This window comes from Manacus vitellinus, unplaced genomic scaffold (genome assembly GCF_001715985.3).
Source record: "Manacus vitellinus isolate BGI_N305 unplaced genomic scaffold, ASM171598v3 scaffold_20_pilon, whole genome shotgun sequence".
In the NCBI taxonomy this organism is placed as follows: domain Eukaryota; kingdom Metazoa; phylum Chordata; class Aves; order Passeriformes; family Pipridae; genus Manacus; species Manacus vitellinus.
The window spans coordinates 739,904-761,539 of NW_021939471.1; the positions used below are offsets into that span (position 1 = coordinate 739,904).

The 21,636-nt window shown below is 41.5% G+C and overlaps 1 protein-coding gene across 1 annotated transcript in view; it reads right to left on the reverse strand.

The window, feature by feature from the left end:
• The window catches only part of DIP2A (disco interacting protein 2 homolog A), a 63,297-nt gene that overhangs the window by 12,912 nt on the left and 28,749 nt on the right, over nt 1-21,636 (reverse strand). The window contains exons 7-26 of the mRNA XM_029959586.1: nt 21,219-21,338; nt 20,117-20,314; nt 19,178-19,269; nt 18,794-18,904; nt 17,903-18,026; nt 17,560-17,669; nt 17,037-17,139; nt 16,081-16,145; nt 15,690-15,783; nt 15,173-15,292; nt 14,348-14,462; nt 13,348-13,487; nt 6,089-6,225; nt 5,549-5,629; nt 5,223-5,350; nt 3,379-3,493; nt 1,996-2,197; nt 1,755-1,864; nt 1,535-1,615; nt 160-283 (exon numbers count right to left, since the gene is read on the reverse strand). Of these exons, the coding sequence (XP_029815446.1) occupies nt 160-283; nt 1,535-1,615; nt 1,755-1,864; nt 1,996-2,197; nt 3,379-3,493; nt 5,223-5,350; nt 5,549-5,629; nt 6,089-6,225; nt 13,348-13,487; nt 14,348-14,462; nt 15,173-15,292; nt 15,690-15,783; nt 16,081-16,145; nt 17,037-17,139; nt 17,560-17,669; nt 17,903-18,026; nt 18,794-18,904; nt 19,178-19,269; nt 20,117-20,314; nt 21,219-21,338 (2,370 nt within the window). The remainder of the gene's footprint in view (nt 1-159; nt 284-1,534; nt 1,616-1,754; nt 1,865-1,995; nt 2,198-3,378; nt 3,494-5,222; nt 5,351-5,548; nt 5,630-6,088; nt 6,226-13,347; nt 13,488-14,347; nt 14,463-15,172; nt 15,293-15,689; nt 15,784-16,080; nt 16,146-17,036; nt 17,140-17,559; nt 17,670-17,902; nt 18,027-18,793; nt 18,905-19,177; nt 19,270-20,116; nt 20,315-21,218; nt 21,339-21,636) is intronic.

Below are 21,636 nucleotides of genomic sequence, written 5' to 3' on the forward strand. Positions count from 1 at the left end.
GGCCATGCCCGGTTCTACAGGGTTAAAATGTTTTGCATTTGAGACGTAAGCAAAAGTTATTTCAATCCTACAAACTTTAAATGGGTAGGGATATATTTTCATGAACCGGATTTTCTTTTCTGGTGCTGACTGTGGCTTTTGCTGTCTGTATTGCCTTACCTGGAGGGTAAACCAGGGCCACGTGGTCACCAACGTTCAGCCGCCCCTTCTCCAGCAGCGCAACTGCCACTCTCTCTGCTCTCTTGTGCAGCTGGATGCACGATGCAGTGCTGGCTACAGTGCCCTGCACAGGAGAGAAGTGACATCAGAAACCTTTATTCAAACTGTTCTACACGAAGTACCTGCTGCAGGTACAGTATTTCATCTGTCCTTATTTTAATGATACAGCAAATGCTGTTAAAGACTCTGTCTCTACGTTTGAGAAACCACGCTGCTGGTAACATGAGCTTTTACAGGGCTAGAGGATTTTATACATCATGCAAAACCATAACAGTAAACACAGTGTATTGTTGAAACAGAAACAGCAGCAGCTCAGTGACTTGGATATTAACATGGAAAGGTGTAAAACAAAAGAGTTTCTCATGGAGAGCTGTGAACACACTGACACGCAGCACTGTAGTCCCCAGTTATTTAAGACAGGTCTTCACTGACAGGTAATTTCTTTGTGCTCAAGTTTTGTATTTCCTTTTGCAGTCTCCTTGTCAAGGGTAAAACTTGCCTGAACAAAATGACCCAGGAAGGTGCTTCTTCATACCAGAAAACTTACCTCAAAATTCTCTTAACTCTGAGAGAATAAACCAATTCTGTGACTTTTAACAATAACAACGTTGAAACAGTTTCTTTTGCTAAAGCACAGTCTCACAAAAAAAGTCAGAAGTGTTGAACCATGTCCTAACCATTTTGCCTCTCTGAATAAGAACCACAAAAGCAAATCCTTGACTTCCCAAGGACTGCTGCTGGACCTTCTGGAAGCACATTCCCTATCCCGCTGTCTGCAGCACAGCACAGGGTAAATCCAGTTTGTCACTGGGCTGTTGCTTCCATTTTAAGTGCCATCCTTCTTGGGGGCAGAGCCTAGCCCAGGACAAGGTATCAGCATCTCCTAAAAGGTGTGACAGTGCTACTGGAAAAGATGACTCCAAAGCTGTCTCAAGGGCTCTCTACTTAGGCTGCAGATCTTCTAATCAGCAAATCCTCCAGCTCTGACTTCCAGTTACCCTTGTGTTCAGAGAGGAAGACAGAACTGCGTCTTCCATTAATATCACAAAAGTTGTGTTTCAGCAGGTAATGCAATTACTGCAATGTTTTAAGCCAGGTAGAATGTATACTGAAATTCCAGATGTGGCATGAAACATATGGCATAAAATTCCAGGAGTGGAAAAACAATGCTGCTTACTAACTAGCAATTTTTGTCTGCTTCATTAAAATAACCTGAAGGATTTTAGGAAAAGACTTCTGGCTGGAATTTTCTTAAAATCAAAACAATCTTTTGTTTTGATCTCAATCTCCAAGTATGACCTAAAGGGCATCTCACCTTGGAATTCAACAGAAGGAAGAGGGGATGATCTGGAGTTGTCTGAGCTCGCCACTGAAGAACATCTGCCAAATACAGGAACTGAAATGGAAAAAAAAGGAGACACTCAGATTCACTCAAAATGCCTCAGGTTTACTTTCAGCAGAATATCACACCTGGTCTTCTCTCACTCTGAACAAGCTAATTCAAATATTTAGTCATACCAGGACATCAGTGTCACCTTTCTTGCCTGGTCGTTATCCTCCAGCTGGCTCACATCTCTGCCCGAGGCTTGTGCAATCCTCTTGCCAGCTACAAGGTTTCCTACTATCATTGAGGCAGGACCAACATCTGCATTTTGGAAAGAAGAGGTGCAAAATGAGGACAAATAACTTGCACCAACCAGCACAGCCTGCAGACCCCTGTGAGTGCCACATCTAACACAGGTCTGGTGGAGCCAGCACATGCTCTGTTTTCCTCACCCGGTTGTTTCTGTCGAGGCTTGGGCAGGTTGGTAACACAGGTATGGGGACACATCAGGACGTTACAAGGATGCAGAGCACCCTCCAAAAAGCGCTGCTTCGTTTCTGAAATATGAATTCCTCCGAGTGGAGCCTTTGGCAAAGTGTTGGCTGGCACCAAGGCAAGGCAGTATACACCCACTTGGTGAATGCTATCGATTGCCTTGATAGAAATTAAAACAAAAAAAATACATTCCACATTATCAACTGGGATGTAGCCAGAGCAAAAATTTGAATTCAAGTCATTTATAACATTAAAATTTTTACTTGCACCACAATTTGCAAATAAAGGGTCCAATTCTGCACTCACTGAACTCATAGAAGCTGTGCCATGACTTCAATGGGAGCAGGAGCAGACCCAGGACTTTGCTTGTGCCCTCTATCAAGGGGATGCCACCTGCACATCAGGGATTAGGAAAGTCTCTTAAAAGTGGGCAAAGAGTGCAGAGATTTTCAAAAGCCAAAATTATATTACAGCAAATTTAGCATGTATGGCACAATCACAAAAGCGCAGTAGAACATAAAACCACAAAAATAGAGAGGGAAGTAACTTTGCTGCCTAAAACTTAAGTGTCTGTTTCAGCTCTCTCTGTTTCTCTTCTAAAAAGAGAAATAAAAATATTTTCTCCCACGAAAAAGCCTTTCTATTACCAAATATTCCCTCCAAAAAGATTAGAAAGCTGAAATTAGACAGAAACCATTATTACCTAACTGCCTTACTTTTAAGAGCAAACTTCCCTTAAGTTGTTCTCTGTATCCTTCCTTTCAGTTGTCCCTTCACCAGTCTTCCATAATAGCTCTCTCAATTTTTACTTTCTTAGAACTAATTAATTCTGAAATCCACAAATGTAAGTCTACCACAATTCCCCTTCCTCCTGCCCTCCACCCCCCAAGAAAATATAGTGAAGTAATCAAGGGAAAAAAGTTTTTAATGCTTACAGTTGGAGATCTAGAATAAGGTTGTTAGTGACACAAAAAGCTTTCAGAGGCAGTTCTGATATTGGCACTAAGTACACTCATAAACATTTCCAGAGTTAACTCTCAGTATGAAATCAGAAGAGACATGTAGCATTAACCCAAAAACCCCCATCACCCTTAGGACTCAGGGAATCCTAGTAGTAGGAAGTTAAAAAAAAAAAAGTTCTGAAAGAAAATCTTATTTTTTACAAAAATTCTGTTAACTATCAACCCTGAAACACATCCTGAAAAAAACCCAGCTCATTATAGCTCTCTGTGGTTACACTGATAGGTTTGGCTTATGGAAAAAAAAAAAAAATGCTCTAATGTTCTCATTTCATACATCAGCCTTATTCACCTGGAAAAGAGAAAGGACAGACTGACTACCTGTAGAACCCTGCTCATCCACTGAAAACTATCCTCCTCTGAGGCGTCAGGGCGCTGCTCTGCCACAAGCACTATCCGATCATCATGCAAAACGGGCACAGAAAACACTGCTATCCTAAAACACAAAGGACAGAAGAATGATAGGATGCAACATATGGTGAACAGAGCATGGGTTATCATCACATGGGGATGGCTGCAACCTCTCATGGCACTGTTTCACACACACAAGCATTATTCATGCCAGGTCATCACAAAATCACAGGAAAATAGAACACATGTTAAGTTCACTACTGTAATTGATTTCTGGTGGGGGTCAGGTGGATTTGCAGTCACCAACGTAGCACGTGTTTGACAGGCAAGTTCCATACGTGCAAGGGCTGTGCAAACCTTGCCTACAGAACTCCATCATGCACACTGGACTTGTGGCCCCTACATCCCTTCAGAAAGATGACTGTGCCAAATTACTGACCAGCATATGCTTGCACAGAAAAATACTTAACTCTCATTCGGGAATTACATTAGTTTTAGGCTTGCATCTCCTAGGATAAATCATTAATAATGCCTCCACCAGGTATGTGCCATTATTTTTATGCTCAACTGCATTATTTACATGTCAGTTGCACAAGTGAGCAAAACTGAAGAAAGCTGGATTTTTAAAGGATCATAGAATAGTTTGTGTTGGAAGATCATCTACTTCCAATCCCCCTGCAATAAGCAGGACATTATCAACTAGATCAGGTTGCTCAGAGCCCCCTCCAACTTGACCTTGAATGTGTCCAGGGCTGGGGCAGCCTCAGCTTCTCTGTGCCTCACCACCCTCACAGTCAAGACTGTCTTTCTTATGTGTAATCTGAATCTAATCTCTTTCAATTTAAAACCATCACCTCACTACAGGCTTCACTAAAAACTCTGTCCCCATTTTTCTTGTAAGGCCCTTTTAGGTCTCGAAAAGCTGCAATAACGTCTCCCTGGAGCCTTCTCCAGGCTGAGCCTTCCCAGCTCTCTCAGCCTGTCTCCATAGCAGAGGGGCTCCAGCCTTCAGAGCATCTCTGTGGCCTCTCTGAACTCAACAGAAGCAACAGCTCCATGTCCTTCCTGTGCTGGGCCCCCAGGGCTGGAGGCAGCTCTGCAGGTGGGGTCTCACCTGAGTGGGGCAGAATTCCTCCCTCCCCTGCTGCCCACGCTGTGAGATCAGCCCAGGACACAGTTGGTTTCTGGGCTGCCAGTGCATATGGCCAGGGTACGTCCAGCCTCTCATCCAGCAGTACCCCCAAGTCCTTCTCAGCACAGCTGCTCCTGATCTGTTCATCCCCCAGCCTGGACTGCTCCCAACATGACCCCTGAGGGACCCTACTAGTCACTGATTTCCACCTGGACATTAGGCCATTGATCACAGAAGAGCAATCAGGTTGGTGATACATCACACACTATCTTTGAAGGTCCTTCAGCTGTTTGTTCTTTAGAACATGCTGCACAGTTCCTCCCTTGGCCACTCTGCCCAAAAGGCTCGGAGGACAGAGGTGTCTTATATCTGGCACATGAGCTTTGAGTGTCTTAAGAGAAGCTTTGAAAGAATTTTTAAACAAACACTTAAAGATCTACCTTTATACTTCGTGAAAGCAATTTAAAATCTATTGTGCACGAAGAAGGGTGTCAACATTTGTCTTTCAAGTTAGCAGGGACAGGGTATATCACCACTTAGTGCCACCTTTCCTACAAACCACACATGTAAAAACTCACATGCATTGCTCCTGTGTATGCTGTGTTACTTATTGATTGTCTGTGGGTGAAAAAAAAAAGGAACAAAGCCCAATCAGCAGGGCTGAAGTTTCTGATATACTCACCTTCCCCGATAGACAAACTTCATGGGTTCCACTGCCAAGGCGGTGGCTACCACGTCATCTGCGTTGTGCCTGCGGCCACTGACCATCATCAGGCCATCCAACTTCCCTACCACAAACACCAAATAGTCCTGAAAAGAAGGCAGGATTAGAAACAGAGGGGAAAACCTCCTCACTCCTGGCAATACATGCCTGACTCAAGCCAACAATACTCTCGAGATCTATAGGAGGTCAGTGCCCCCAACAGGTACTTCTGCTGAATTCAGGGGCACCACTTAAGAGTTGGGAGTCAGGACAAAGTAGGGCCCCCAGGGCTTGTTCACACTTACAGGACCCACAAAGCCAAGCAATCCTGTTCTTGTGAAGGGCTGGTCTGAAACAGGCACGCCAGCTGCTGTCACTGGGATGGCCTGGAAGAACACAGAAGGATTCAGACACTCACTGGACTGATATGGACACTCATTATTGCCACAAAAGGAAAACATAAATTGGAGTACCACTGGAAGAAAAAATATGGGCAGAAAGACCAAAATGCCTTCAGGTAACTGCACATAAGACTTCTGTTTTAATTCAGAGCTAAGATGAATTAAATGCTCACACAGGCAAAACACCGGATTATGGAATATAGAAGCAGCTGATTGACTGCAGATGATACTTGGTATTTTTGGTAATAAGAGACAGAATTTGTTGTTATGATTCTATGAATGAGGGAAAGTGTATCCAAGCCAAGGCTTTTTCTAATCAAAAAACCCCCAAAAGCAAAACAAAAAAACACCAAAAAAGGACTTCTAAGGAACAAATAAGTCTATTTGCAAGAAGGAATACTAGAAATGTGACAATCACACTTTACATTACAAGGAAGTTCGAACCTCAAATACATTCTTGGTGATTCCCAGGAGGCCGAAATACGCTATCCCCGTTGCTCCTGAATTCACACATATTTCTCCAACCTCATCAGCTTTACACAGGTAAGGAGTCCCATCCACCTTCACAACACACACGCTGGCTGCAAGGAGGAAGAACACAGAATCCCAGTGTTAGTGTGCTCCAGCAGCTGACACACACAAGTGCTCTGCTGCTGATAGGTAAAAGATTTTAATATCAATTATCTATCAGCTACAGAAAAACACAGCACGTAAGAGAGCTCTCTGTAGCTTTTGGATAGGCTGTGTAATGAGTTCTCCAAGATTAAGTTCACAAATGCAATGTTTCTTCTTACAGTGTTTCACAGCCTTCACATCAGCTGCAGCTGAATCCAAAGTACCACAGTGCAAGGGAGTTTGATTTAGCACTTAAGATTCAAGATTAAAAAAGAAATCAGTAACTCTATGCAGGTCAATGCAAAATAAACAGAACGAAGCCAGCTCTGCTGCCAGCATGGACCAAGAACTGCTGGTAAAACAGATCTGTGGGGACATTTTCAAAGAGAAGTCTTCAGTTGTCAACATCTTAGGTCTGAACAGGAGAGATAATCATTCACTCTACCAGTAGATCAATGCCTAAATTATCTTGGTTTCATAAAAATTACCTATCAGAACAACTAGCAGTTATTAGTAATTGTTTGGAATCATGCAATGATAACCTCGGGTGACCAAGTAAGGAGATGCTACTCAAATCCTGGTACAGCTCCAAGTCCAAATCAGAACAACAGTTTCAGTTGCTGGGTATTATGTATACGAACTAGAAGGCTGGAATTAAATTCTACAGTATGAACTATCAGTCAGTCATGCAAAAACTCACATTTTGCAATTTAGGGGCTATAAAAAATGGGAAAAAAGGCTGTTTAAAACTTAGTGGTAAATTGAAACAGATGAAATAATTTATTACTCCAGGAAATAACTTGAGCTAGTATCAGAACTCTGTACGTAACACTTAAGCAATGATGCAGAGAGAAGTGCTAATAACAGGAGAAAGCACAACAATTTGTGGGCATACACAAATGTACAGCCCTCAGCACATTCACAAACATGGAAAAACCAAGGGATTTGCCTACAGTGCCCAAATGATGCTCCCTCCATGGAGCCCAAGGACAATCCTATCACCCTGATCAAGTAAAAAAAAAAAAATACTTACCAGTAACCAATGTATGATACAGGTAGTCTACAGGTACATTCTAACAGCAGACACAGTTCTGCCCTGCCAGGTTATACTGCAAGGTTGCCCTGATGCAGTACCTGTGGAGCCTGTACTCTCGCTTCTCCTCCTTTTCCTGCTTCGTATGTGACATACAAGAGAGTGCATCTACCACCATTTCAGTCTCTCTCAACAGCATTGCATCTGAAAAAGAATTAGAGAGAAGGGAAAAGCAGATGGGATGGGAATGTACATGTGGACTGCACGTCACGAAGAACACAGATTCCTGGTAAGAAAGCTTTCTTTCTTCAAATGAGTCCACATGTACATTCTGGCAGATGGCGACTCTCAGCAGTTAAACCTGCCAAGGAGTTCCTGGCAGAGGATGAGAATCCTGCTGTGCAAAGGACCACACTGATGCCCTACCAAAGACTGGATTCAGCTTTGGATGTTTCAAGACTAGCACAGCAGGAATGCAAGAAGAATGCCAGGGGCCTGCACGGCAGAAGGCTGTGAACAAAGGTGCTGATGAGGGTCAGAAAGTGCTCCCTTGTTCCACTTCCAGTGTCTCACAGTGGATCCATATACAACAGCTACCCTGGCACTGCAGTCTCTAGTCAAAACTCTCATCTAGAAGCATGAAGCCTTAAGAAAAATACTAAAAGACCAGAATAAAATGCCTCTAGAATCATTGTGGAAGGTATTTGCAGAGTTTCCAGAGAACCCTAGTCTTTGAGAAAAACAGCACACGGGAATGCCAAATGCAAGGACCTGAATCTTTCCCTGCTCCTCTGGAAAGGGAAACAGGCATAAAGCCAGCCAACTTCCTAGCTAAGGATGAACATAAATCTAGGCTTTAAAGGTGGTCACACAAGCATTCAAAGTACAACATTTAAATCGGAAGAAAACATCTCATCCCAAGTGTACACACTGGCACAGGTCTCAAGAGAAGTTGTTCTGCAGCGGTAGGCTGTTGTGCCATTGTGTGATGGACTGAAGCCAAGTGGAATTGATTACTATGATAAATTCTAAGGACTGAGTGGAAAAGAGAAATTTCAGAAAAAAGACTGAAAGCTTTCACCAAATTGTTCTGCAACAACTCCTTCCATAGATCAGGCACTGAGATGAAGGAACCAGATTCCTCTGCAGTGAAGATGCATTGTGGTAACTACCAGAACCTGTGCAAACGTCTTCTGAGACAAAAAGAGGAAACAATGACATCCAGGACATCCATGGGCTGGAGACAGTGTGAGCATCCCAACATTTAGGAAACTGGAACCATCCTCCCTGGCCTTCTAGAAAAGGTACTGAATACAGTCACAGTCCAGAATGTGACACTGCATATGCAAAAGTTCCTCTTGCAGAAACCCAAGATCTGGCAGCAACCCAAAGTTTTCTGCTTGAGTATAAGAAAGTAGCTGCTATAGCAGCACTATTTCTAGGAAGCAGGGGCTATAGGGATATAGAACTTTTGGATTTGAGAGTGCTACTCTCCTGTCAAATTAAGAACATGAGAAGGATCCCTGTAAAAGAACGGAAATGATTAGTTGGGAAGTAGCAGGGAGACAAACTTAACTGAATACCCTGAGCAACCACATCCAGGTTCAAGCATAAGGTACAACACACTTCCAAGATGACAGATAACAGGGCAAGTTTATATGAAAACTGTAGGCACAAACCAGGCAGAATAGAAGAGGTTTGGCACTCTCCCTACCATCTTTACTAGTTCAATTTGAAAAAATGAACTGAAGATTGCCCTAAGCCAAACTTAGCAATGTCAGTCCCAGACAGAAACCACGCAAAATAGCCAAAGGTGGTCAACAGGTGAGGCAAAATGTCATCCCTCCAGGAGAAGATTGCAGTGGAATGCATTCTAGGTTTTCTCTTAAGAATTCTCATGCTATCTTTGATGGGAAGATTTCTCCATGGATGCCTGAACTTCCCTTGAGGCTCTTGTGATGGACATTCATGGAAGATAATGAATGTGAAGGGCATGTGTCATCAAGAGTGGCCTATGGGTTAAACAGCAGTGACACAAGACATGACCCTGGTGGTGATGGGTCTGTTGAATAAGATGCCCCGAGCAGGTGGGCTCAGTGTCTCAAAACAAACAGAAAAAGAAAATGAGGGTGAAAGTGGACACTTTATCCACGATCTTTTAACCAGGTGGTTCCCAAATAAAGCATGCTTGGGATCTTCACAGGAAATGAGATCAAAACCATTTGGCTTGTCCATTTCCATATGAAATCCAGGAATGTGAGCTCCTGCGTCACAAAGTACGTGAAAGACTAGGGCATGTAAGCACTTCCAGGTTCAGTGCGGATCAGAAGATGGAACAAAGTCTTCAGGGATGGTATCTGACTCAAATTAGGCCTTTGGTGAAAGCACAGCAATCTAAAGAAAAAAACCCACAAAACCAAGAGGAGATTAAGAGCACGACTCGTCAGTCACAGAGGGGCAACGAGCAGGTGGTGGTATGTTCTCTCCTGTATGCCAAACACCAAGCCAGAATGGACAGGGCACATCCTCCGTGATGTGCATAAATCTTACCAGGCACAAGTATATCCACTGTTAGAATGTACATGCAGACTCATTTGAAAATAAGTAATTCATTTCCTTAGGTCATTAATTCCTTTTCATCTGGCACACACCTGCTAGCCTTCTGACTTTCTACTCTGGAAGATTATTTTAGGAGACAGTCACAGGGAACAGAGATATCCATTATCCTCTAGACTGAACTCTATTATGTATGTTCTGACTTAAGAAATGTACAGAGAAACTTTTGCTGGAATTTTTATCATGTGGACAAATTGAAGCACACCTGCCCCAGATTCTGACAGCCCAACACTAACCAGAGTTTTAAAGAAGTTAATTCATTAAGTTGCCCAAATTCTGCTTAACCTACAAGTAGTTTTGCCACTTGCTACTGTATTTTATAAGGGCAACAGCCATCAATTACAAGTCCTATCACCTTGAGGCACTTAATGATACACATTTAAGTGTTCTCCCCTCACAGTCAGACAAGTCACTCAATGCTTATTACTCATGTAGAAAGTTATGGTAGTGTTGTCACTGGCTGTTTATGGCATCCTAATCCAGAAGGGTCCCTTAGATTTGCCAGACAATGCCTCAAGGGATTAGACAAAGGAGAAGGGTTTTGTCACAGATCCCCTCTCACTGCTCAATTAGGCATTTCACAAGGACAGGGGTTTGTGTTTCATTAACGACTCATCCTGAGGTGAAATTACTTACCCACAAGCACACAGGGAGCTCTTCCAACATCCTAAGGCAGACTTTAACCTGCCACTGAGCAGATGCTCTATGGAATACTAACCAAGATGACTTACAACTCTAACAGTTGAATATGAAGAGTAGCTTAAGGTGCACCACAGCTGTAGGCTGCTTTGTGCCTTAGTGTAGTCAAGCACACTTGCCCAGACAGCAAGCCTAAAACAAAGCCAGGAGTATCTCCATGGGATAAACTAATTCAAAGAAAGATTTCAATCAATCTTGCATTTTGAATAAAAACTGGACCAACAATGAATTTAAACTCAGTCAGTACACCAAAGGATTCATGGCTACCTGAAGGGCAGGCAAACTCATTCCCTCCATGTCCCTGGAGTAACCCATAATCTAAGTAGAAGATGGGGAGCACAGCTGAATTTCAGTGGGGTTTCAAGGGGACAGCAGTAGTGTGGACACTCAAACCAGACAGCAATAGCAGTCCATGCCACATGTATAGTAGCTGAAGCAGAAAAATCACCATTCTGTTGAGACACACATGCCAGCCACAGAATCAGGGAACTGATTACACTAGGAAAGACCTTTAAGATCATCAAGTCCAACCGTGAAGGTGGAGTTACTGCCTTTCTTGGAATGTCATTATGGACTTTCAAAACAGCTTCAAATGGTCTTAACACAAAACAAAAACCTGAGAGAAGCCACACAACTTCTCTGCTGACAACATATTCCTCCGTGTGTGCAGTCATCGGATGCAACCTCCAGGGACAGTCACAGCTGAACGTCTTCTGGGCCTTTGCAGACAAGTTTGACACCCTGAATTTGAATGTTCAGGTGAACCAATTCAGAAGCCAGTCAGTCTGATTGGGTCACCATACCTTTTTTTCCCTGCACTTACGGTTTTACACTGAGGCCACCCAAAAATACTCAGTCATTATATCTTCAATGGCTGTATTCCCATTGGCCTGCCTTGCCAACCTGACTTCAAAGGGGCTTCCTTCCCTTCGTTTTGGTACAAAAGGCAGAGCGTCTGCTCAGTCTTTTATTGGTAGCAGGAGGAAGCTCTAAATGTGAATTTAAGTTCAGTAAAAATAACTGAACTACCATCCTTAGAGGTTGCAAAGTGCTTCTGGGAATAATGAGGAAAATTGAACAAGATCAGTGCCACTTGCTACATGATGGCTGAAATTTTCATCAGCAGTGGGAAGCTGTCTGCCTCCTCTTACTTGTATCAGGGGCCCTGGTGTACAGAGAAGAGGTTGTTGCTGAAATGACACAAGTTGGGCTCTCCGTCTTTACCCTGAGTATATGCTCTACAGAGAGGAGGGCTTTGGAACCACAGCTCAGCAAGGCATGAGGTTCATAAGGAGACCAAGAATAGCAAAGCCAAAGGTGCCAAGGGCATGACCAGAACCAATGAGGTTCTTTGGTAACTACATAGTAAATCTGAGGGGTGAGGAGAATTCAAAAAAATCCATATTTTATCCTCTCCAAGTACACCAGAGCAGGTCAGGACAAAAGACAGAGGTATCTTGAGGCAGACAGCACCACGGAATGTTACACTGTCAACCTAAAAGTTGGAGCAGACAGCACTAAGTGTCCAGTCTTCCATCCCACTGGCCACAGCCTTTGGTCTGGTTTGGCACTTTTATTAATCTTCTTCAGAGTGCTCTCCTCTCCAAATGATGCATGACTTAGCAGCAGAGTCTCAAATGATAACAGCAGGGAAGAGACAAAGTCTCTTTGCTTCAATCCACTTAATGGGCTGAGGAACAAAACCCAGCTCTACCTAATTCAGGAAGCACTGTGTTGCAAACAGATGTCACTAGGAAACAGGTTAATCCAGGACTGAGCAGTTTGCTGGAAAACCCAGTCTAGCACTCTCAGGATGGTAGGTTTTAGAATGGATCTCTAGAGATCATCTGGTCCAATCCCTCAGCTCAAGCAGGGCTACCTAGAGCCAGCTGCCCGGGACCACGTTCAGATGGCTTTTCAGTACCTCCAAGGATGGGGACTCTACAAATGGGGAAACCCATTTTGGTACCAAGTCACCCTCACAGTGGAAAAGGTTCTTCCTTCTGTTCAGAGGGAAGCTCGTGTGTTCAGTTTGTGTCCCATGGCTCTTGTTCTGTCACATGACACTGAAAAGAGCCTGACTCGGTCTCCTCTATAACTTCTTCTAAGGTAGACAATATCCACTGCTCTTCCCTCACCTACCAAACCAGTCACTTCATCGTAGAAGGCGACCAGGTTGGTCAAGCATGACTTCTCCTTGGTGAATCCATGCTGATCACCTTCACTGATCACCTTCTTGTCCTCCACGTGCATGAGAAAATGGTTTCCAGAACTGGTTGTTCCATCACTTCCACGGGGTCTGAGATGAGGTCCCTTTCAAATGAAATATTCTGTTCCCCTCCATTCCATTCCACAGACTATCAGGCCAGGATGAAAGCTGTCATTTCTTACTATGTTTTATGTTTTGTTATATTCTTCTGCATGTTATCTCATGGGTGTAGGTCAGTCAGCACCAATGCTAACAAGTGAGTAGCAAAACAACTCTGCAGATCAGCCAAAAGCATGTTCCCATACCAACACCTAGGGTCATTCAGATTTATTGTGGATTAATCTCTACTGACAAAGTTGAATAATCCAGTTCAGACAGCACTTAATTGTCATGTGTTCAGGTAACGTGTCAAAACATAAGTCATACTACCTTGAAGGTATTTAACATTTTTATTTATTCCATTAGCACAAGTGTAATAGTAAAGATAACTTATGTGGAACATGCTTAAACCTACATGAAATGCTTTCCTACCTCCAGGCATAATCTGACCAACATCCTGCACAGTTAAGACCGACAGTTTCTCCTCTGTATCCACTCTGATCACACCGAAACTCAGACAATTCATGGATAACACTGCTTTTCCTGGAGGGGGGCCACCCAGTTCAGGAGGTCTGGAAAACAGAAAGTCCAGTCAGATACGGATCAACAGACCAACGGTGATATGGTCACGAAAAATGTTGTACCAGTTTCTCAGGTTTGGTAAGGTAAAGAGAAATAATGGTTTCTCACTTGAAACAAACAAGAGTTCAAGACTGGAAATATATTGTAACTAGATGATAAAAGAGCTAGAACAAAACTCTCTAAAACCTCCAACTTCTTTGTTTCAAGTTTTCTCGAAACTGATTTTCTAAAAAGGTGCATTTTGATCAGAACCACTATCAAAAAATTCCAGCATATTCCATCCATACACCTATTAATAATCAAAGTATTTCCTTTTTTCAGAGCATCTCTTGCTATCTCCAGAAATCCAATGGTATTTTTCAGATCAGCTACAAATATTTTTTTTTCTTTAGCCCCCTGTTTACAAGACATTGTATATAAGCAATTAATTGACGATTCAGCATCTTCTTCCTCCCAAATAAGTAAGGTTTGTTTTGGGGGCATTTTAAAATGTCCTCCAGCAATATCAGTTGAGAGGGTGAGACCTTGCTTTCCCAAACCATGACAAAAACACCTTATGTCTGACTACTCTAAGAAAATATTAAACTTTTTAAAGAAAACAAAAAGCCTTTCAGTGAAGGAGATACCTGTGAGTTTCATATTTCCTCTGCTGAGGTCTTTGGGCATCTTTATGCGGGTCATGGTCTTTTCTGACTACCACCTTAAACATGAGATTCCCCATCCCTGGAAGTGCTCAAGACCAGGCTGGACAGGGCTTGGAGCAACTTCCTACCCAAGCTATTCTGTGATTACATGGCACAGCTCAACAGCCAAGAAAAGCTTCAGTTCACTTCTGAGAAAAGGGAATTACCTGCGAATAGCAACGGTTAGTGCCTCTGAAGAACTAGCACAAGGACAGATTACTTCTGGTCTCAAACCTCTGGATTGAAATACATTCAGGAATGCATCACAGGAAGATATGGACCCTAAAAAGAAGAATTACATGATTGGAAACATTTTGCTGTTGGAAAGCTTGAGCTGCAGGAATTCAAAGTCTATGCTCACACTCAGCTCAGATATGCAAATACTGTCATTTTCGTGCACAAAACCAATATACTTTCAAATTGTCTGAAAGACATTCCAGCCTATTATTAGATGGTAGATTTGGAAAAAGAACTCCCAGTGACTAACAACCAATTCACTGAATCAAATTCCCAACTGCATATTGCTTCTCTGGTAGCACTCACTAACACTTATCATTATGGAAAGTCCTTCAGGGATCAGAATACTTTGTCACTAAGGGTAACTGTATGTCAGCTTCTTATATAGCTCCTATTTGATTGTTTCTTGCAGAGGTCACAGCATCTAAAATCAAACATCAAATGCTTCTGACATGCCTTCACTTCACAACTCTACCTGGCCTTTAGCACTTGGCCCAAAATAGATTATATCTGTATCTACAGATCTTCTAGGTATCAGTTCATGTCAATTCATGTAAGAGTTTAACACTAATGAAAACATGAAGTTTAAAAAATTAATTTACCCACCTAAATATAGCCAAGAAGTGCAAACAGCAGTGGCATCACTGGCACACAAATAGTATTTTACTACAGAACAAATTGTTTAACTTCCCAAGCATCAGCTCTGACACAGGATCTTGGCAAGACTGACATTTAGGAAACACATCCATACTCACATGGATTGGCTCCATCTGCCACTATCAGCATCCGTAACGAGCTCAGGCTGACATCTCTCTGATCCCTCTGAGCCAAAAGTGACCAGTGCATATCCCGGGATTTTACTACTGCTACACGGGCTGGAAATCAAAAATATAATTATGCTGCGTGTACAGAACAGAATGAAGGTCAATTATAAAATTATGCAAGTATTCTTGTATATTTACAAGAATTTTTGAAAAAATACACATGTAGGAAACAAATACAAATGCCAAATATTCAACTACTGTGATGTGTATACTCAGTGTCTCCAAATGGACTTGATTACAGAATTTAAATGTTTGTTATAAATTCAAATACTGAGAAAGACAATTTCTTTAAAGGTCTCTCAGAAGAAGCCATCATCAGTGAAACTATCAGCACACAGAATACTGAAATGGAGTACTCAGTGACATACACAGGCATTTTATACAAACAATTTCACTTGGTATTGAATAATCCAAAAAGGTGGGTGAAGTACAAATACTTTTAAGTTACCTTTGTACGAGCAGACTTTCTGTATCCAGGAAAGTGGATTAACCTTCATTAATGCATAGGGAATACTGATGACATGCATCCTGTTCATAACGCTCTGTGAGAAGATTAAAAGCTTTCAAGTGGCTCAAAAAATAGACAGCATGTACCAGTGCTTAAAAAAACCCCCCATTATCATAGCTACAGCATAACTCTTACAGTTAAATGTTAGTGAAAACTATGTGTATATTCCATGAAAACATAAATTACACAACCTACTGAAAAAGTAACACTTTATTCTGAAAAACATAAATATTGAAACAGAAATTGTTTGAGAGTTGATGAGCTTGTGGTCTCATTCTGACACCAGTGCACTACCCTTGCTGCAGTTTTTTTCATTCCTTCCAATACTCACTGTTAACACTCCATGCCAAAGGCCAGCCTCTCTTTTGAAATCCAAGACATTTGTTAGTGTTTCAGCTGAAAGCAAAGGAAAAAAAAATCAGATTTAAAAAGTGTATCTATAAGAATACTTAAGAATTCAAAATATTTTCTAAAGCAACTCCGAAAATTCCAGCTGCTAAGAAACCAAAGCTCTGTTGCTGTGCCTGTTTGTCTGTAACAAGCAGGGTGCTTAAGCTCCAAGTGGCTTGTTTTACTTACAGCAATCATCTTTGAATTATGATTACAGACTTGATTATTACAAGGTATTTAAGACCTTGATTAATTATAACACCCCTGTGTGTGTAACATCTGCCAATGAACTACGCAGACCAAAAATTTAGTTTTGAAGCACACTTCTTCAGCTGAACTGAAAAAGTTCATCATAATTTGAAAGAATTAAATCCAGTGAGAAATATTACCATGGCTGTACTAAATTTTCTTTAATATTTTCTCTGAAAAAAATTTAAAAAAAAATAAGAATCAAAGATTTTAAATCAAAGATTCGACCTGATTTTCGAGGGATATCTTGGACTGATTAGGTGAAACTTGCTTATCACTGATGTAGGATGGATGCATGCAGGAAAGTTTTTGGTTAATGGCAGCACAGGTTAACTCCATGCAGATGGTTCATTGGGAAAATGACTGAAAACAAGCAGATCTCTCACTATATTCACATCCCTATGGAGGTGCTCTTTTGTGGGACATGATCAACTAAAAGGAAGATCTCTTGATTATCTCACAAGTGGCTTACTCTCTTTCACACATCACTCCCAGTATGAATGAGGAAACTTGTCTTTCCTTCTGCAGTTAAAGCCACTGCAGTGTATCTGCAGTTCTTTGAAGACAGTGAACATGATGTTGCAACATGAATTTTCTGCAGATTCAAAGCTGTTAGTGTAATTTTAAAGTTACACCTATCTAACTTACCTTCTGAATAACCACATGCCTGAGTCAGGGCGTGACAGTGTGCCAGCATGGAAGCATGAGATATAGTAATGCCCACTGTGCTGCCCTCTTTACTTGTTTTGTACTGAGAAGAGAAAGGGTACACAAGCATTAGATTAACAACAAAATCAAGGAAATTTACAGTAGTGAATTGAAAGCACATTTTATTATAAAAACAAAGCAAGCTTTTTTAAAAAGTCAAAAAGCCATCACAAAAACACATTTATGTTCAGAGAATACACTAGTATCGTAGGAAATCTGCTTCTCTACTCCAAATAAACAAATTGTCCCAGGGATCTGAAAATGCTGATTAACCCCAGGCTTCAACTTGATTCCACACAGCCACTCAAATGACAGTTTGCCTGGCAGCCTTGAGGGAAACATTCTTGTTTCACAGTTAAAAATATTATAGTCATCTCTTTAACTGTATCAAGAGATTAAAGGAAACCAACGTCACATAAACTACCAGAGTACCCATAAAAGTTAGGCATTTACACTAAATCACCTCAATATAAGCAATCTCAGCGCTGGCATCCCGGACTTGGGGATGCCAGTCCTTGGTTGGTTTTGCCAGATGCTTCCCATCAATCACAAACCAAACGAGACGAGGCCAGCCTGCAAAGAAAAAGAAAAGTTACTGTCATCACAGTGCCTGGGGGCTTTTCCCCCCAGTATTCAGGGATAACGACGGGAATGAAGCAACGGCTGGAACAAGCCCTGCCCAAGAGGAGCGAATGAAGGCCGTTCTTTATGTGTAAGCTAGAACCATGCATGCAAACCCCAGAGCTGCTGTTTGACAGCAACAATGAATATAGTCACTTTTTATCCCATAAAAAACAAAACCACACCTTTGAATGTCACCACTTCGCCAGTCTGAGCTTTAGGGAGGCCTTTCTGACAGGCATCAGTGGTTAAAGCCAGTGTTACTCCACAGCTACCCAAAAGAAACCCGATCTGCTGACTGCCAGCATCCTGCAGAGAAACCAAGTTACAGCAAAATTACAAATGACGAAGCTTTTGTACAGTTTACTGTGACTTCTACATGTTTAGAAAACATTAAGCCAGTTTTTATCACAGGAAAAAACAAATGTCTATCCCACGAGACCTTTAATGGAGGACAAATGACTGAGAAGGCTTAGTTTTGCTTAGTGCCAGTCGAGATTTGGCAGCAAATCTGGCAAGGAAAGCAGTGTCACAAGCAATGGTTATTCATCCCTCTTCAACCCAACAGGGATGTTTACAAGTTCTCGTAAAACAGGAACCTGGTTTGATGCTGTTCCTGAGTCCTGACACACTGAGGAGCAGAGCCTGTAGCTTTACCTCTTCCCTAATAATCTCAACGTGTGTGGGATTATACCTGTATTTCCAGTAACTATGGTGTCTCTGCCTGCCTCATTACTCAGCATGAGAGCTGAAAAAACAGCATTTCAGGGACACATTTTGAGAAATATTCCGCATGTATTTTCAAAAATAATTAAACAAAATAATTTCTATGATTATGTATCCCAAAATACTTAATACTATTATTAATAGTAGTATATTATTACTATTTCCCCCTTACCCTAAAGTAAATATTAAATATAATTCCAAGCATAGACTGTACACTGAGCAGTTCAGTTGATGCTTTCAAACATGCAGGCTCTGAGGGGTCCCAAAGGTCTGTAGGATTTAGACACCCTCCCCACACAAAGACTTCATTTATTTACAAAACCATAAAAATGCTGAATGTATTTGCCTACCTTTCTTGTGAGAGGAACTTCTATTGGGACAGGAATAAGTTCTGCCAGGAGACATCCATAAAATGCCACCATAAACATAACTGGATCACTATTAGGAAATACGAGAGCTACCTACAAAAAACACATTAAAATAAGATCATGTGTGTTTTTTCATCAGAGAGGGGGGACTGCTTTTAAATTTGTAGAACAAAATCTTCACAGTAGTATACAGGTTCATCTATAATTAAGAACAGAAATACTAAATATGGGGACAATGTGTTATTACAAGTCACAGTAATGATTATTTCACAATATATTATTGCAATATATTATTACAAGGCTTTCTTCAGCTAAAGCTGTTCCTCACTATTTCATCCATAGGGACCACTTCCAAAAGCAGCCTACCCGGTCTCCAGGCTTCAGCAGGGGTTCATTCTTAGTGGTTAGCTTGTTTAGCAGTGTATAGGCTAACTTCAAGCTTCGACTCCACAGCTTGCCTAAAGAAAAAGAAATTAAGAAATAGAAACTAAAATTTTAACATTCAATTGGCAAGTCTCAGTGCCTTACATATGCTCTAACCATGATGGCTGTATCAGAACAGTTGGCAGAGAGATAAGCACAATTTAGAGGTTGGCTGCTTTTCAGTTTACCTTTTCCTTTTTTTTTTTAGTGTAAAACTAAACATGATATTCTAAACAACTCTCAAAGCTCCACTGTACAGCAACTAAACTAATGCAGCTGCTGAGCTGTATTTCCTGCATCCTTCATCTGTGAGAATGCAAACAACAAAGTTTAACATTCTAACATACTATACAATTAAATGATGCAGGGAGCGAGCTGTCCTTCAGGACAAAAAAAAATCTTCCCAAAAAAATGCAAGTTACTATAATACTTCTAAGTTTATTGATACAGGCAAGTTCCACTTCCCTCCATAACATTCTGAATATGCTCCTGAAGTACGAGTCTTCTCTATAAGGATGTGCAAGAAGATGCTAAAACAGAATGTCTCTTCTAGGATTCTGAAGAGTGCATTATTAGTCATCTGTTTCTTCCTCCCAGTTTACACCAGTGTTCTCGTTTTAGTGTTCTTTTACCAACACCCCCCCCCCAATTCTTTTGAGATTTTTTAAAAATAGCCACTTGGAAAGAATCAATACCATAAACTTTTTCCCTGTCTTGACTTTTTTTAAAGCATTTTTCGCATAGAGTGAATTAATAATTTGCATTCCACTAGCAACCTCCAACCTCCTCTGTCATGAGCATGGGCAGTCCCTCTGAGGTAAAGCAAACTGTTATTCCACCAGGAACCCCGAACTCCTCCTCACAGTCAGTGCCAACACGTACCATAGGTAAGGGTATAAATGGCTTTCCCAGTGGTGTCCAACGCCGTCAGACACGGGGCTTTGGGTTGGGTGGTTCCCCAGCGCTGCAGGGCAGCCAGAAGGGAGGGTGGCCAGTTGGTCACAACCCCTAAGGGTTCCCCTTTAAGTACATTCATTTGATTTCCTTCAGGCTTTGGTTGATTTGGGTCAGGCTGTTGCACTAAAACAGAGCACAGTAAATGGCAAATGTCAATCCTTACAGAGCGTGCAAGTTACACTTCACAGACTGTTCCATGAACCATTCTTCCTCTTCCTCACAGTTATCATTACTGCTCTGCTTTATGACAATGCTATGCTAATCATCTGCTGGCTTCCCAAAAAAATAATGACCATCACTTCAGAGTTCTGATTCCACATTATAAAAGGACCAGAATTCGAATGTCTAGTTCACTTCTCTCTGCTTTGGAAAGCTGCTATTTTCTGCTGCTTGGTCTCCAATCTATTTCAATGAAAGCCTCCACCAAGTCAAGGTGGGTTATCAGAGATAATGGCTCCAGCAACGTCTGGGGATTGATTTTTGTTGCACTGAATTCTCAACAGGTGATGCAAAATGACACTATGCTTCTGTAACAATATATATTTGTAAATAAAGGTCTTTTGTTAAAATCCTGCTCCAAGCTGCTCCAGAAAGTAAAGTATCTTGATCTTAGTTAGCAAACCAAAGTCCTAGTTGGAGTTAGCTAACCCTCAATCTAGGCAGTAAGTAAAATCAATGGTTCCAAGTGATGCTCTGCACAATTACATGCACCTCAATGGAAGTCCACCCAACCCTGTCTGAAGAAACTTCAGTAGAAGACTAGAATCACAATAATCTCATATCTGAAAACATCAAACCAGTAGTAGAGGGAATCTAGTGGCAGTGGCTCAGGAATGTCACAACTGAGTAGGAAGGCTGAGCTGAAGATTATCTTTCATTTGTGATAATGTGACCTTTCTCTCTTCACTGTAACAATTCTACCATGATTTCTTTTCCATTGGGAAGAGAACAAGAAACCAACACTTGCTAAGAAGTATCAGTTCAGTCTTGCACAAAGAGTAAAAAGTGTATCTGAAAGAAAATTAACCTTCAAGCAGTTCTTCAAAATCATCCACAAAAAATTCTTTCAAAGGTGGGCGCTTTGGTCTTTTCAAGGTATTTAGCAGCTGCTGAATTTTAGAGGACACTCTGCTATTCACTGGGACACCTGCCAAATGGAAAAGATTTATTATTTGCCATATATTAACAAACATACAGCTTTCAGGTGGAAAAGTCATTCAGGATGAGTACCTTGTTTGGAAGAAAACAGCTTTATTTGTTTTCAAACAGTGCTGTTCCTTTGCTAATTGATTGATGCAGACACCTCACACTTCATTTTAGCTTTTCAAACCACTGACCCCTTCACGAGATTCCAACAGAAATGTGAGGAATGCTCTTTACTCCAGGAGTCTGGGTATTTACTACATCTTAACTTTCATTCCATTCTGACAGGGTCAGAAGACTTG